The 14,209-nt window shown below is 45.6% G+C and overlaps 1 protein-coding gene across 7 annotated transcripts in view; it reads left to right on the top strand.

The window, feature by feature from the left end:
• Positions 1-14,209, top strand: part of MAP7 (microtubule associated protein 7) — a 110,792-nt gene that overhangs the window by 605 nt on the left and 95,978 nt on the right. For 6 of the 7 annotated variants that reach the window (XM_035320469.1, XM_035320473.1, XM_035320474.1 and 3 more), the window contains exon 2: positions 8,941-9,090. The exons of the other annotated variant lie outside the window; for it this stretch is intronic. In XM_035320469.1, the coding sequence (XP_035176360.1) occupies positions 8,941-9,090 (150 nt within the window). The remainder of the gene's footprint in view (positions 1-8,940; positions 9,091-14,209) is intronic. 7 annotated transcript variants of the gene reach the window in all.

The following is a 14,209-nucleotide window of genomic DNA, read 5'->3' on the forward strand; positions in this document are numbered from 1 at the left end:
CGGAGGCCGCGGGCAGGAGCGGCGGCTGCCGGCGCCCCCCAGGTGCGGCGCGGCGCGGGGCTCGGGGCTCGGGGCTCGGGGCTGAGGGCTGGGCTCGCCCCCGCGCACCGGCCGGCTGCGGGTGGCCGCGCGGAGCGGCAGCGCTGCGGGGCCCGGCGGCGGCCTCTTCCCGCAACAGGTGCGCGGCCGCCCCGCCGCGGGCTTCCCCCGGCTCTTGCCGCTAGCCGCGGCCCCAGGCTGGAGCCGGGCTCTAAAGGGGCAACGCGGCCCGGCACGCCCCGTCCGGTCGAGCCCCGCCGCGCCGGGCGGACACCCCCGGCCCCTTGGGCGGCCTGCCCGGGGCTCTGCCGGCCGGCCCGGAGCGCTGCGGTGTCTGCGCTCGGGGCCGGTGCGGGGAGCCGAGAGCCGGGCACCAGGTCAACCCTGGCCGTGGGGCACCAGGTCAACCCGGGCTCCGTCAGCTGGGTGAATGCCTGCGGGAGCCGGCTAACGGAGGCGAGAATTGGGCAACCCTGGGCGGGGGCCTCAGCCCTGCAGCAGCCCGGGCCTTGAGGTGATCTCGCAGCGAGGTGGTGGCCTTGTGCCCCGCTGCGAGGGCGTTGTGGGACCTGCTCGTGTCGGCCCAAGGGCAAGGAGGGTGCACGGAGGAGGTCTGTGCTTGCACAAGCAGATCGACCGCTGCATCGCTGCTGTCGGCGCAGATGCTGTTCGCTTTTGGGAGCAGTGGAGGGGTTGCCCTTCTGGCATGCTCGCTGCAGGTGCTACTTGCCGGGTTGTGAAGCCCAGCGCCAGCTTGCAGCCCTCATTTCTTTTCCCCTCCTTGCACAGCACAGCTCCGCTCGCCCTTTGCCGGTCCTTTGCGCCCGGGTTTATCGCAGCGTCGCAGAGTGAGGGTTTCCATCAAAACAACATATGAGCAGGCCGTATGGCTGCTGGTTAATCAAGCGTGTTTCCACAGTGCAGTTCTAATACACATCTTATATAATCTGGTGGCAGCGCAGTAACAAGCAACAACTGTGGGCAGCCCCATCCAAGTGCTGTGTTTTGTTAATGAAGTTAAAGGTATACCGCAAAAAGGCAAATCACAGGCATCACTCTAAAATTCAGCTTCAGAAAGGGAGCACATCTTTGGTTTCGGAATTAGCAACCACGCCAGCTTCACTTTCCACAGGAAAAATGGGCTGCCGGTGCATTGTTTTAAAGCCGCTTCCAACAAATTATTTTCAAACTCTTTACCTTGCCTTGTTAGTGCGGTGTTTTTGTTAATTGTGTCGTCAGGCTCTTTTGTTTATCAAAACTGGAGACGAGCTGAAAGAAGTGTATTTTACACGCATGTGGATTTGAACAAGCCTTTGGCAGAGCCCCTGGCGCAGAAGGAGCTGTGAGGGCACTGCCACCCTGTGCTGCCTGCGAGCGGCAGGGGGGCTCTGCCTTGCCCAGCCTCGACTGGCTGCATCGGGGCATTTCCTGCCTCTTTATACAAAAATGAAGTCAAGGATCTGTTACTCTTCTGCAACCCCTCTCAGGTTAAAGCCTGTTTAAACGCTGGAATACCTCAGTGAGACTTACAATTGGTCCCACAGTGCTAATTGATACTGTAGCTCAGAGTGCTCTGACACAGAAACTTGGATTTATCAGTAGCTTGTGGAATGAAAATGATGCAGCTAAATTAAATATAGAAGTGTGGGTGAGGGATATAAAAGCCCCTATAGATGCCACCCTTCAGCTTTAGAAAGCTGGTAACATACTGTTCATTAGCACCTCTCATTGGTCAGGTAATGTTTGTGCAAGAGCTACACGCCGTGGAGGAGTTGAAGCAAGCCTTTTGATATTCGCAGTGATTAACACGAGCCAGGCTGCTTTTCCACACCCACTTCCTCCCAGCACTGCTAGTGCTTAAAAAAAAATAAAAAAAATACATAAAACAAAATACTCCGGAGTTCACGGAATAATCCGGCCTGTTAAATGATGCTGGACCAACTCGTCTTCATGAGACTGGCTCCACAGGAAGAGTGTCTCTGCTGACAGCGCTACACTTGTGTGCTCCACCATTGCACTTTGGCTTCATATCGAGAATGGACGTTCTTTCCTGTGTGTTACTTCAAACTTTAGAAGTCAGAGTCTGCAATAGTCTGAGACTGCTGCTGTTTTATTGTAGTGATGATTGGTTTATTACTAGCACAGATAAATAAGTTTAATACTTAGCAGCTTGGAATTATTTGTGGTGTTAAGTGTAATTAAGTGTGACCAGCGCAATAATTTCCTCAATTATGTAAATACTGTATAATCTTGCAACAATCTTCTTTTCCACTTGAAAAATGTGTACAGATCTAGATACACAATAGAAGCCACAGCGTGCTGCTAATGTTGTGGTGGCTCTCTGCACACCCACCTTTCCTGCAGGAAGGAGGTCTCCTGAGTATGACTTCTGCTGCACAAAGGCAGCATGCTGCTAGGAACTTTGGCACAACAAGCCACGTGCGTGTTGCACGTGTGTAAGGTGAAAAAGACCGTGAGAAGATGGTGCATCTGAAAATCTGGGTTGGATTTGATTTTGCACATGCTCCTGAGTATAGATTCTGTAGTCATGTCTTAATTGCTTTTATTAAAGTGAGTCCTTGTTTTCATTAAAAGAAGTAAAAAGATGTATTTATAACGTCAGTGAATTTGGAGAAAATTCTTGACAATGCGAATTAGAGGAGCCGTCAGAGTTGAAGGAAAGTGACCCGAAGCTGTCCATTAAGGTGACGTGCAGAGGGCAGGCTGTCTTACCCGAATGGCTGGAGTTAGCAATGCTGACTCCTCTTGACTTTCAGAGTCTTCAGAGATGCAGGTGGTGCAGTGACTTATGCTCCACGTTGACAGTCAAAGTGCAACGTGCTTGTGGGGGGAAAATCAAGTACTGAGGCCTCCAAACGTTTCTCACGTCTGTGTCTGGTACTCTCATGTAATCTCCTTGGAGAAATAGCTCCAAACTCATGGTGTTTCAGGTTCACCTTCCAACAAACATGCTGGGAATATGCCAGGATTGTGCTGGTAATCAACGCAGCACCAAGTAATTCACAGGATCTCACCCGTCAGATACTGTTGGTAAAACAACGATGGAGAAAACTTTAATTTGGTCTTGGCGCATTGCCTTTTCTTTGAAGTATTTCACATTTCTACCATAACGTTTAGTACATACGCAAGTGCCCTTTGTTTTCGGAGTGCTTTACAAGCGTTTTGTTCTTTTGATGTGTGTGCAAACTGGGTATTTAAAAAACACGCTGTTTTTACACACGGAAGCAGCAGCGAGTGTGGCCAGGGCATAGTGTTAGTAGGGCAGTTGGCCCCGATGACTTCTGTCTTCAGTTCCTGTTTCCTGGTTCCCTGTCAAGTCCTCATTTCCTCACTGCTTTTCCTCATCTAACTGAGCTGGCACCGAGGCTGTGTGATATGTTGTACTCTAGGGCCTGATCCAGTATTCCGCTGTTACACATGTGATCTAAAAAGCATTGGCCAAGGATGATCTAATGTGTTTTTATCCGTCGTGGCACGCGTTGTGCAATTTTTGTAACTAGTCATACTATGCAAATCCATTTAATTAAAACTGTGGCAGGACATGGAAGACTGAGGGCTTCTGCTCCTTCTTGAGTTAAAGCACCCAATTCAGTGAATGAAGGAAGAGTAAATTCTAGGAACGTCTGTGTTTTTATGGCCTTGACTTCCAGAAGCAAGTCAACTCGGTGCTTATTTAAAGCTATTCAGAGTGCATCCCAACTCTCGACAGCAGGTTTCTCATTAGTCAGAAAGACATCAGTTCACCTTCTTATTCTCTAGCATTTTATATTCAATGCTACTGAGTAATGTGAGTGGCTGCCTTCTTTCCACCCTCCTGGAAGGAAGGAAATCGATGGTTATATCAGATGCTCATAGTCTAAATACGGAGAAGAAAAAAAATCCTGTAAAATAAGTTACCAGTTCTTTATTATCTTGTATACGTGTGAGTGAGATATCTTTGAAGAGAAACTTGGAAACCTCTGTAAAGATGAGGCTGTTCTCCTTTTTAGCAATAAGAGGTAGAAGGAGAGGATACAAGAGCAGTGGTGGAAAAAAATTGATGTGCATGATGTTTGAGACAGTGGTTGTAATAACAGATGCAAGCAATTTTTACGATGTAGGGAATATTTCTGCAATTTTCAACTTGCAGAAAATGGTTAAAATGGTTGGGGACGATGACAACTTCTGTCTGTCTTTTTAAGGCTGTATTGCTCTGTCCTAGATTTACATGGCACTGAAAAGAAAGTGTCCAGTTCTTTGATGCTGAGTAAATAGCTGTTTTCTCAGGCCAAAAAAAAAAAAAAAAAAAAAAAAAAAGGCTATACTTACTTAGTTTTGGGGCTGATTTAAAACTCACTGAAGTAAGTAGTAAGTAAATGCAAGGACCTGAATCTCCTGGAGGAATTTTTGGAGAGATCAAATTTGGAGTTTATTTGGTGTGCCCGTGTTCTGATATTTAGCATTTTCTGTTATGTATTTTTTAATGACTTTTTAAAGTTTTTGACACAACGACTATCAGTGTTTAAAATGTCCATACAAAATATGTTTGCATGCTGTGTTCCATTGTCATACTGATTATTTTCATACAGTTTTTGATTGGTAAGTACATGCTACTGCTTTTTCAGAACAGCATGGGGCGTCTTAACCATACCTGGATTTTTCTGATCTTTCTTCAGAGAAAGAACCAATTGGATCCCGGTTCCCAAAGGAATCTCATTGTTTCATGCTGGGAGAATGTATAAATATATATATTAATATGATAATATTAATATTAATAATATATTATAAGGTTATAAACTTATATTATAAATACATGCAAAATGCCATGTCCCTTCTTGATGCTTCCATGTAGGATAGGGACCTACCTTGTCCTGATCTGTAGTGCTAAAGCAAATTAGAAATAGATGAATGAAGTATCTGCAGTCTGGAAAGGAAGTTGTAATATAATATGTTGACTTGATATATTTTTTGATACCATATGCATTTAAGCTGAGATAAAACTTTTTTTTTTCTTGTTAAAAGGATTTGAATTGTTATCCAAGAGCAGAAATTGAACAGTTTTTATTTTATATTCAGTAAAACTGAAGAACAGGATAACAAAGGGATTTTGGATAATGCTCTAAAAGCACTAAGCTACATCTGACTTCTCTGTTCAGCTTGTGGTTGTCACAGTCCAAACTTTTTTTATTGCTTCTGTAGTTACTGAGCATCTCTTATAGTGGTAATAATAATAAGCTCATACAGAGTACTTTGAAAGAGAAGACATCTTTACAAGAATCAGTGAGTTCTTCCCAAGAAGCCTCCTTAAGGATCCTTCTGAAGATTCTGTTTCTCTCCAGAGGTGGAGAGGCTGAGGCTGCAGCTTGCCTCAGGCTTTGGGGTGTGCAAGTGTCAGAAGGAAGGGGAGAGCAGGCTGTCCTGGCTTCTGGATCTGGATTGAAACATCTGCATCTCTGGGGTCTTTCTCTTTTGTGTTTGTTTGTTTGTTTGTTTTTCTGTCCTCTGACTGGCAGTGGGGAGGATGGGGAGCTTGAAGGCTGGAGTGGTCTACTCAATGGACAGCCATGTCTAGGTTGCACAATAGTGCCAGACAGGAGAATTTTTATATTTTATCTGCTCTTATCCAAAGAAAACAGCAGGAGAAAGATGTGAAATTCCTTTAAAACACAACTTTATGAATGTACAGTGAGTGTCTCATGGAGTGGAGGAAAAATCTGCATATTGTGATTCAGCAATGCCTTATTTATCTATAAATTGACCTTTTCCCCCTTCTGCAATAGTATATGATCTTGTATCCACTTGGCTTCATTTTCTGTAGCATAACCTGACATGCCCAGTGATACAAGATAGTTTCTAGCAGGTGGACTTGAGGTGGTATTTTTATTGAAGATGTACATGGTCCAAGTTATCACAGTCTCTGTCTTGTCTTCTCAAGGATTTCACTTTCTGTCAGTTAGCGAGCTCGTGCCGAGCACAGCCTTTTGTCCTTGCTCACTACGAAAGAGCGGGAAGGCTCACCCCGCCAAGCAGAGCAAAAGGCCTTGGACTGGCAGCGTGCTGCTCCTCAGGGCGGCGGCTGCATCGCGTGTGGCTCGTTATACTTTATGTCACAGTAATGAGCTTCATGTAGCGTGTGGATAGTTACAGGGATTGAGACAACCCTCTGAATGAAAGATAGAAATCTAGAGTTCAGCCATTGGAAATGATCAGATTACCCGTAGTAGACTGCAGTAGGTGTCACGGTGACTGGCTTCAACCTGCTTCGTGTTTAATAGGTTGAGATATCAGGCATTAATGTATGGTGTTAAAGCAGACATCCATTAGCACGTTGTTATAAATATTTATGTGTCCCAGATCACAATATAATTATCCTAATAGTCTTTGTTCAAAATGCTGTTTGAGACTGTTGCGTATCAGATAATTCCTCGTGCAGGAAATTATACCTATCAAATCCAGCGGGTGAAAGTGGCTGTGTTTAAGTATAGTGGTTCAGCTGATAATGACTTTGACAGTGTTGTAAAAAGGAAAAATACATCTCTTGCCCTGAAGGTAGGAGTTGCCCTGGCTCCGTCTCCTGAGAGTGTCAGTAAGGGCTCTGCCGTGCTTGTGGTGGTGTGCACCGTGCCTAAGGGTTGGGGGGGATGGGAAGAAATGAGTAAGAGGGGATATATAAACAAATGTCTTGTTTTTTAAAAACCACTTGTAGTAACATGGTGTCTTCCACGAGGCACTCTTGTAATAGGTTGCAGGTGGTTTGGGTGCAATACTGTTAGACGTTCAGAAACGTTGTGGGGCTGGCATAGCTTTTAGCCACAGGGCCCTTGAGGTAAAATCCTGTTGCATAGGTCAAATCTGCTGTTGATCATATTCCTGTCAGAATTCACCTCAGCGTTAGTCAGTCAGCAGAAGGGAACACACGCCGGTGCCTCAGCCGCCCGCGCCTCCTAGCACACGCTGCCCTTCATAGGCCTCTAGCTGTCATTGCCACGTGCCACGCTTGGAGCAAACCCCTCGTACGGGCACAGGGGTCCTGCAAGGACCAGGGAAGGCAGCCTTGTAGCTGTCCTCCAGGGCTCCTCGGAGAACCTCCTGAGAAATACCTGTTTCAGCAGCTCAATTTCCCTTCTGTCATACCTGTGAGCTTGGAAGCCCCTCCAGCTTCTGGAGGGTGTCTTCTGGTGTGCCGGATACTTCTTATATCATTTAAAACAACTATTTATGTGGCTTGGCAATTAAAGGTGAACAACTGACGTTGTTTTAAAAACAGCCACAGAGCAGGATGTTTAAAAGGGCAGGAGTCCTTTCTTCCTGGATTAAAACAGTGTAAGGGAGGAGAGTGATACTCAGCTGAGCTGCTGAGCTGCTGTGTAGCTGGCGTTTGCTGGTGCTTTTGTTTTGCTGGAACACTCAGGCACATGTGAAAAGTATTCACGTTACTAACTACAGCCCACTTTCTGTGGGTGTGTGTTTTGTGGCAGGCAGGTAAGGGGATGGGATTTGAGGTGTGGAGTTGTTTCTCTCACAGGACAAAGTGGTAGCCTGTATAAACCCTGGAAGGTAGATTGCTGAGCTGCAGAACAGCTTGTGTTAGAGGTTTTTTTTTTTTTTTTCCCCACACCCTGCAGCACAGAGCGTCTTTACCTGTGGGCAGATGTCATCGTGTGCAGCTTCTGTGTACGCCCAGAGAAGCTGAAGTGGAGCCCAGTGGCAGGACGTGGCCAGGAGGAGATAGGGCCACAGAAGATAGAGGCTGGCTGCAGGCCTGGTGCAGGACCGGTGCCCAAGCACAGAGTGCTTCTTTTGCTCTATGGCTTTCTCAAATGGTGGGCACACTTTCAGCTGGAGAGGCTGAAGTGTGTGAAGACTTAGGTATCAGGTGTAAAAGGCGCAGGGTGTTGCGTAGCGGCGTTGGAGCAGCGAATAGCGGAGCACGCAGGCTGCGAAACTTGTGAGCAAGTGCTCTGTCATAAGTGGCTGAAGAAAGTCCGGAGTGCCAGCATATAAAGTAAACCTCGTGGGGTTTTAGTTAGCTGGTTGGTTGTACTTTGCTCATTTTGCAAAGCGGATGTTAATGGTCGGTGCTATAAAGCCGCTGCTGAGATACTGAATATTAACTCCCAAAGTCCTTTTGCTGTCCTGTGTTACCTGTACAAGCCAGAGATCCTGATCGCGGAGTTTCCACACACGGAAGAGAATTTTCCAACACCTGCCGGTAACTGTGGGCGTATGCATTCCTAATGCAAGAGGTGTGCCGCGCATAGGAAGGTGATTAAGTCAAGGGGAGGGGAGACAACATATGCATATATGGAAGAAGACTCATCCTCGTTGTTTTCATTTAGATTAGGCTTAAACTCTAAACACGAATAACAGAGCAGCTGGCAAGAGGCAGGTCCATGCCCAGGGCCTTCCGTGCGTCTTCTCACCCACTGCTCATCGGCTTGTGCAAGCACAGCCCCATCCTCTGCCGCCAGCGAGGGGCTGCCCACGGCCACCAGCGTGCCGGGGAGACCTCCCTTGGTTAGGAGGTGTCGGTGTTGTCAGGGCAACTGCTAGCAGCACCGGCGTATCGTGTTTGCTCCTCTTGCGTTGCCTGCTGAATATTTCAGCGTACCGAAGCTGGCAGAGGGTCGCGGGGATAGAGGTGCTGCAGCGAGGAGCCCCGCAGGGGAAGGCAGCGACGAGCGGCATCCGAACCGACGTGCCTTTAGCTGGGGCTTCTCCCGGAGGTGGGGAAGACTGCGAGCCCTTCGCCGCCGAGTGGATGTTGGCGTCTGTCAGCTGTTTGCATACTGCTTATCCGTAGGGGATCTATCAGAAGCGCTCAAATGAACAGGCGGCGTTGCAGCTAGCTGCTGAGCAGGGGCTGCAGTTTCTTACTTTTTTTTTCTTTTTTGAAATAAGCAAGAGGCAGCGGCAACATGCCTGGTTCAACTACTGTCCTCCGTCAAGAGCGATTGAAGAAGACAAGTGCCAGGCCAAATCCCCTGGGTTTATTCACCATTAACGAAGAGGACGAGCAGCAAAAGAACGGCAATTCCAAAAGGCTGAAAGGTATGCCGCGGCTCCGCAGCCTGGGCTGGGCTGGGCGCACCACGCACTGCACTGCCACCACAGCGCCTTACCGGCTCCCGTGTGTGCTACCGAGAGCCTGACGGTGACTGGCGCAGTTTGGCGGGGCGTATTGGCACCCGCAAATGCCCCGTGTGTGATAGATGTATGTATTTAAATCACCCGGATTGTTATGCAATCACCTGCTTTGGATGTGAAAGAGAAAGAATACTTTTTAGTTATTAACCCTATTTTCAGGCAGAGGTAAGGGGCCTGCATCACAAATACATCAGTGAATTTGTGTGCACAGTCTGGATAAATACCTGTAAAAAGAGCTGGTAATAAATACCTGTAAAAAGGCTTGGGGAATACAGCATGGAATAACAGCCTGTTAGAGAAGACAGCTTTGCCACAGACGAGATAAAATTAGCTCTACTTCCGTGCATGTGCATAAGGGGCAGTGTGCCTTCGGCAGAGTATAAAAATTGTATATACTTGTTCAGATATGCTGACTTTGATAAGCCTGACTAAAGACAGGGCACACTAACAAATTGTAACTGCTGAAGAAAAATTATTTGTGGTATTTAACTTAGGTGAGTGGTGGTGGTGGAGGGATGCTGATGGTCATGGATTTATATCAGAGGTCTGTCAAGCCATTGTAGCCACTGACTGCCTTGCACTATGTAATTAATGCTTTCCACCCGAATCCTAGTGCTTAAATTCTGCTGGTCTGTCAGAGATGCTGCCTCAGAGTTGTGACTGAAATTTTAAGTTTGAACCATCAAAATTCTGATTCTTTTTCTGTGATCAAGTGATTACAATTACATAAACACTCCTTTTCATTGTCTTATTCAGAGGAGGAAAAAAAATGCACCAGATTTTTTGTTTGTTTGTTTACAAAACATCTGCCAGTTTGTAGCCTCAAGATAGTGTTTCGAATTTGAGATGTTACCATTCTACCCTGTAACAGAAGAGGCTAGCAAGTGAGCATTTGAATAGCAAATGTATAGTATGTATATTTATTACAGCTAACAAGCTGTTTTCTTTTCCTTGAAGTAAAAAGGTAGTGGTAGCTCTAACAAAATTCCTGAGTTTTGAATTTGCCTGGGTTTGCAGCCTCTACTTTTCTTCATCATCGTAAAGAACCGCACAGATCTGATAATACCGTATTGCTAGTCCTTGTCAATGTGCCTGTTGTGTTAGCTCTTGTGTACATAGTTACTCTTCTGTATGTTTGAAACTGCCCATATAAAATGGAGATACAAACTCTTGTATGAGGTCAAGTTTTTTAATGTTTTAAGAAGGATATTACTTTCCTTTATCACCTGCTGGGTGACTTCCAGAGTCAACAGTCCACAAAGCAAAGAGCCAATAATTTTCCTGGTTTTGTTCAATGGCACTGATAGTTTAGTTTCCCAGGGTAAAAGTTCTTGTTGACTTGGCTGCTGTTTTCTGCTTGCAGCAATTATACAGATGTGATTATCCTTTGCTTCTCTTGTTAAAACTGATATCCCATTTTTGATTGTTCTTTTTTTCCTTTTATTGCTGTGAAATCTAAATAGACAAATGTACCTGGTTTGTTCTCTGTGCTCCTAACACATGCATGATGTTTCAGTAAGGTAGTAAATCGGTGGTTTACCTTGAATGCTCTTAGTGAGAAATAGCATAGGAGGTTATACAAAGTCTTCTGGAAGCATACTCACTGGATTTTCTTTCAGTAATTAATAGAATGGCTCTCACCGTCTCCAGACCAGCCCTTGCATGCTGATGCATGCAGTTGTTCACCCATCTGTGGGTGCAAGCAGGGGGTGCAGGCAGGAGGCCCCCACACGTGGGCTGCAAGCGCTGGAGGTCGGGTGCGCCCTGACGCCAAGCGAGGCTGCTCCAAGCAGGATCAAGAGATGTGGATCCAGTGTGGGTCTGCCTGAGGCTGCCTTCAGAGTCCTCGTTCAGTTGCTCCTCTGTGTTTTCTGCTTCATCTCAGTTCTCAACCTCTCGTTTGCTGTATGCTCGGCCTCTTCTGCAGCTGCTGAGATTTTTCTCCTTTCTTTTCATTCCTAGCACAAACCAAGTCAGTGCCATGTCCCTGGGAGGTACGATGTCTTCATCTCTGCTTCCTAGAATCAAGCTGGGCCTCTCCTTTTACAGCAGTTCAAAACCCAAGAGGCCTTTAATGGCCTGATACTCCAAAGTAATAAAGCAGCTCCTTCCTCCATTAAGAATATTTGAATATCATCCCAGGTTTTAAAATGTTACTCGTTTTGGGTAGTTCAGGACTTTTCAGAATACTAAGTCTTGCTTTACAGTTCATATGAGAGTCGTTTTTGTCAGCTGGGAAATAAGTATTTGTGGGGATTGTAAACTGGTTAACAGTTGTGAGATTCTCTGTAAATGGATTTCAATATCAGCCATTTCTTTTCTTGTCTTTGGCTGTCTCTAATGTAATCTGGGACGTCAGGTGGACACTGAGTTTGTTCTTCCAGTGTAAACAAATAATGACATGGAAGTGTTTGACAGGGATTTTATTTCATTCTTTAATCTGGAGATATTAAAAGCCTGCAGCAGTCTTTGTAGCCACATGCTCCTAATACTTCCTTTCCTTTGATGTGAATTGTATTCAGAGCTTTTTCACCAAATGTTTTAACTTCCTCTCCTCGCCTCTTTTCCGCCATCCCTTCCTAGCAGTTAAATGCATGTTTTAGGAGGGTGGACAGAGGCAGGATTTGCCCTCTGGATTCTGAATAATGTTGCTACTTGCCACTGTGTATCAATTAGCTAACTGACAGATAGAAAAGTAAAAGAACTTTATTTTGTTTTTCTTCAGTCCATGCCTGAGAACTTTCTACAAGCCTGAATGCAAATTCCATTTGAGCCTGCATCTATTAAGACAATATTCTTAATACTCTGATAGATTTGATGGGATTGCTGGCCGTAGTTGTTGGCCACAAGTGGGTGTATGGTGTGGCGTGGGCATTCCCTTGATAGGTTTTAATAGCTAACTAACAGTTATGCTGCTAAATCTGCTCCTTGAAAGTCCTGAAAGTTGTTTTCCCAGGTAGTGCTCTTGTCACCAAGTCAGCCTCATCTCATGGACATTCATATGGGATTATCTCTTATTTTTTGTTTATTGTTTTTCCATTTGTTCTGATGAACTTGGGTTTTCTTTAGCCTGATTTTTTTTTTTTTTTTTTCAGTTTTATTGATTTCCTTTGTCCTTTTGCCAAAACAGTAGTTCAACCAAAATTTGTGTCTTGTTTGTAAGCCCAGAGTGGTGAGACTTGGCATAGGTAACCAAGCTGTGTGGGGTACCCAGTGACTTCCAGGTAATAAATCCTGTGTACTGTTTGTTGGGTGAAGTCTGAACTTGAATTAAGGCTCCATTTCCTACTGGGATTAGCATCTGCCTAAAACAAATCTTGCAGGCATGTCTGGTTTTGTCATGTTAAGCAGCCTTAGAAATCAATCCACAGCAAAGTAGCATGCTAGCATCTCCAGAGTGACCTTTTGGGCATGTTAACATTGGCACTTGCATTTTCAATTGTTAGAGCCATGCTTCTCAATGCAGCATTGGCATTTACAGCACATTTTTCACTGTGTCATTTACTAAAAAAAAAAAAAAAAAAAAAAAAAAATCTGGAATCCTAAGTGTCTGGATAAAGTAATGTGCTTTTCTTTACCTGTTTCCTTCCCCAGATTTACCACATATGGAATATATGTCATACACGACTATTTGCTTTATTTAGGCCCCGTATTTACATCAGCATCAATATTCCCATAAAGCTTGTGTTGTGGAACAAATACGGTTTCTGTGACTGAAGATGGCGTGGGTGGTTTTTTTTATGTAGATCACAATGTATCTAGATAGAGGGTAGTAAATTAAATGCATCCATCCTGCATGTGTGAGAACTGTGGCTGCAGGCATCAACAGCTGAGTTCACCTGAGCATTTCCCTCTCCTGCCATGCTGATTTTGTGCACCTGGGATGTAGTCTCAGCAATTACTCAGCTTTATGAAATTTTTAAGTGATGCCTGCTGCCCTTCCTCCTTTGCTGGGGAGGGGGAGGCGAGACCTCCCCTGACGACTGATTGTGTTATGTTTCTGAAACTATCACATGAAGAGCATAGAAAATCGATGCTCATAATTCTGGGTTGTACATTTGCATAATTAATGACTGAAACATCAACCATATTATGAAATACTTACAGCAAACGAATGAAAAGGAAATCTCAACAAACCTGACAGTCAAATCCTTCACCTGTCTACTGATTTGAAACTGAGGAAGGGAATGTACCTCTAATCTGCCGAGCAAGTACAGCTGCAAATACAAAGCCAGACAACTGTGCTTTAGGTCTCTGAACAGTCACATTGGTTCTTTGTCATCACGAAAAACAAGCAAGAGAAGGGCTTTTTCCAGCCCTTTGGTGCATGGCAGTGATGTCTGTGATCACCAGCAGATTCTGCTGCTGTTGCCCGGACGGCAGTGTTTTTGTGTAACGCGTGCTTGAGCTGGAAGCTTTGTTCATCCAGGGAGACGAGGGAGATTTCTTCCAAGATGACTGCTTACACGCTTGATTTGTGTTCTGCCTGTATAAGGGGAATAGCAATTCCTTCTTAAACTCAGATTGGCTAACTGAATTCAGTTGTTAATTTGTACCTGTGTGTTTATACCCAAACTTACGGGACCAGAAAGAGGAGGGAATTCTGCATCTTCAAGGGCATTAAACTGATAGTCCTGGAAACTGAAGCCATATGCCTACAAAACAGGTACTGCACGGGGTGTGGAAGCACGATCTTATCCCACGCTGTTGAGTCTCTGCTTCGGGCTAGATCCGGAGTGACAGCTTGGTCTCTGGCTCCCACCCCACTTCACATCAGCACAGCTGCCCGGGATGGGGGCTCTCCAAACGGGGCCTCTGGGCACCAGTCAGAAGACTGGCCTCAGGTTCATGTGGGGCAGAACAGTAAGCAGCTGTTACAGGTTGGTGAGCAGGCTCACCAAAATCGGGTATCAGAGGTTTTTGTGGCAATTGGTAGCCTTATCTTGCCTGTCTGTATTTGAGGCAAAGTTAGGGGAAGGGATGGAAGGAAGGAAAGGTACCAGTGGTCATTATGGTGCGGGTG

The sequence above is a fragment of the Oxyura jamaicensis genome, chromosome 3 (genome assembly GCF_011077185.1).
Source record: "Oxyura jamaicensis isolate SHBP4307 breed ruddy duck chromosome 3, BPBGC_Ojam_1.0, whole genome shotgun sequence".
Lineage (NCBI taxonomy): Eukaryota > Metazoa > Chordata > Aves > Anseriformes > Anatidae > Oxyura > Oxyura jamaicensis.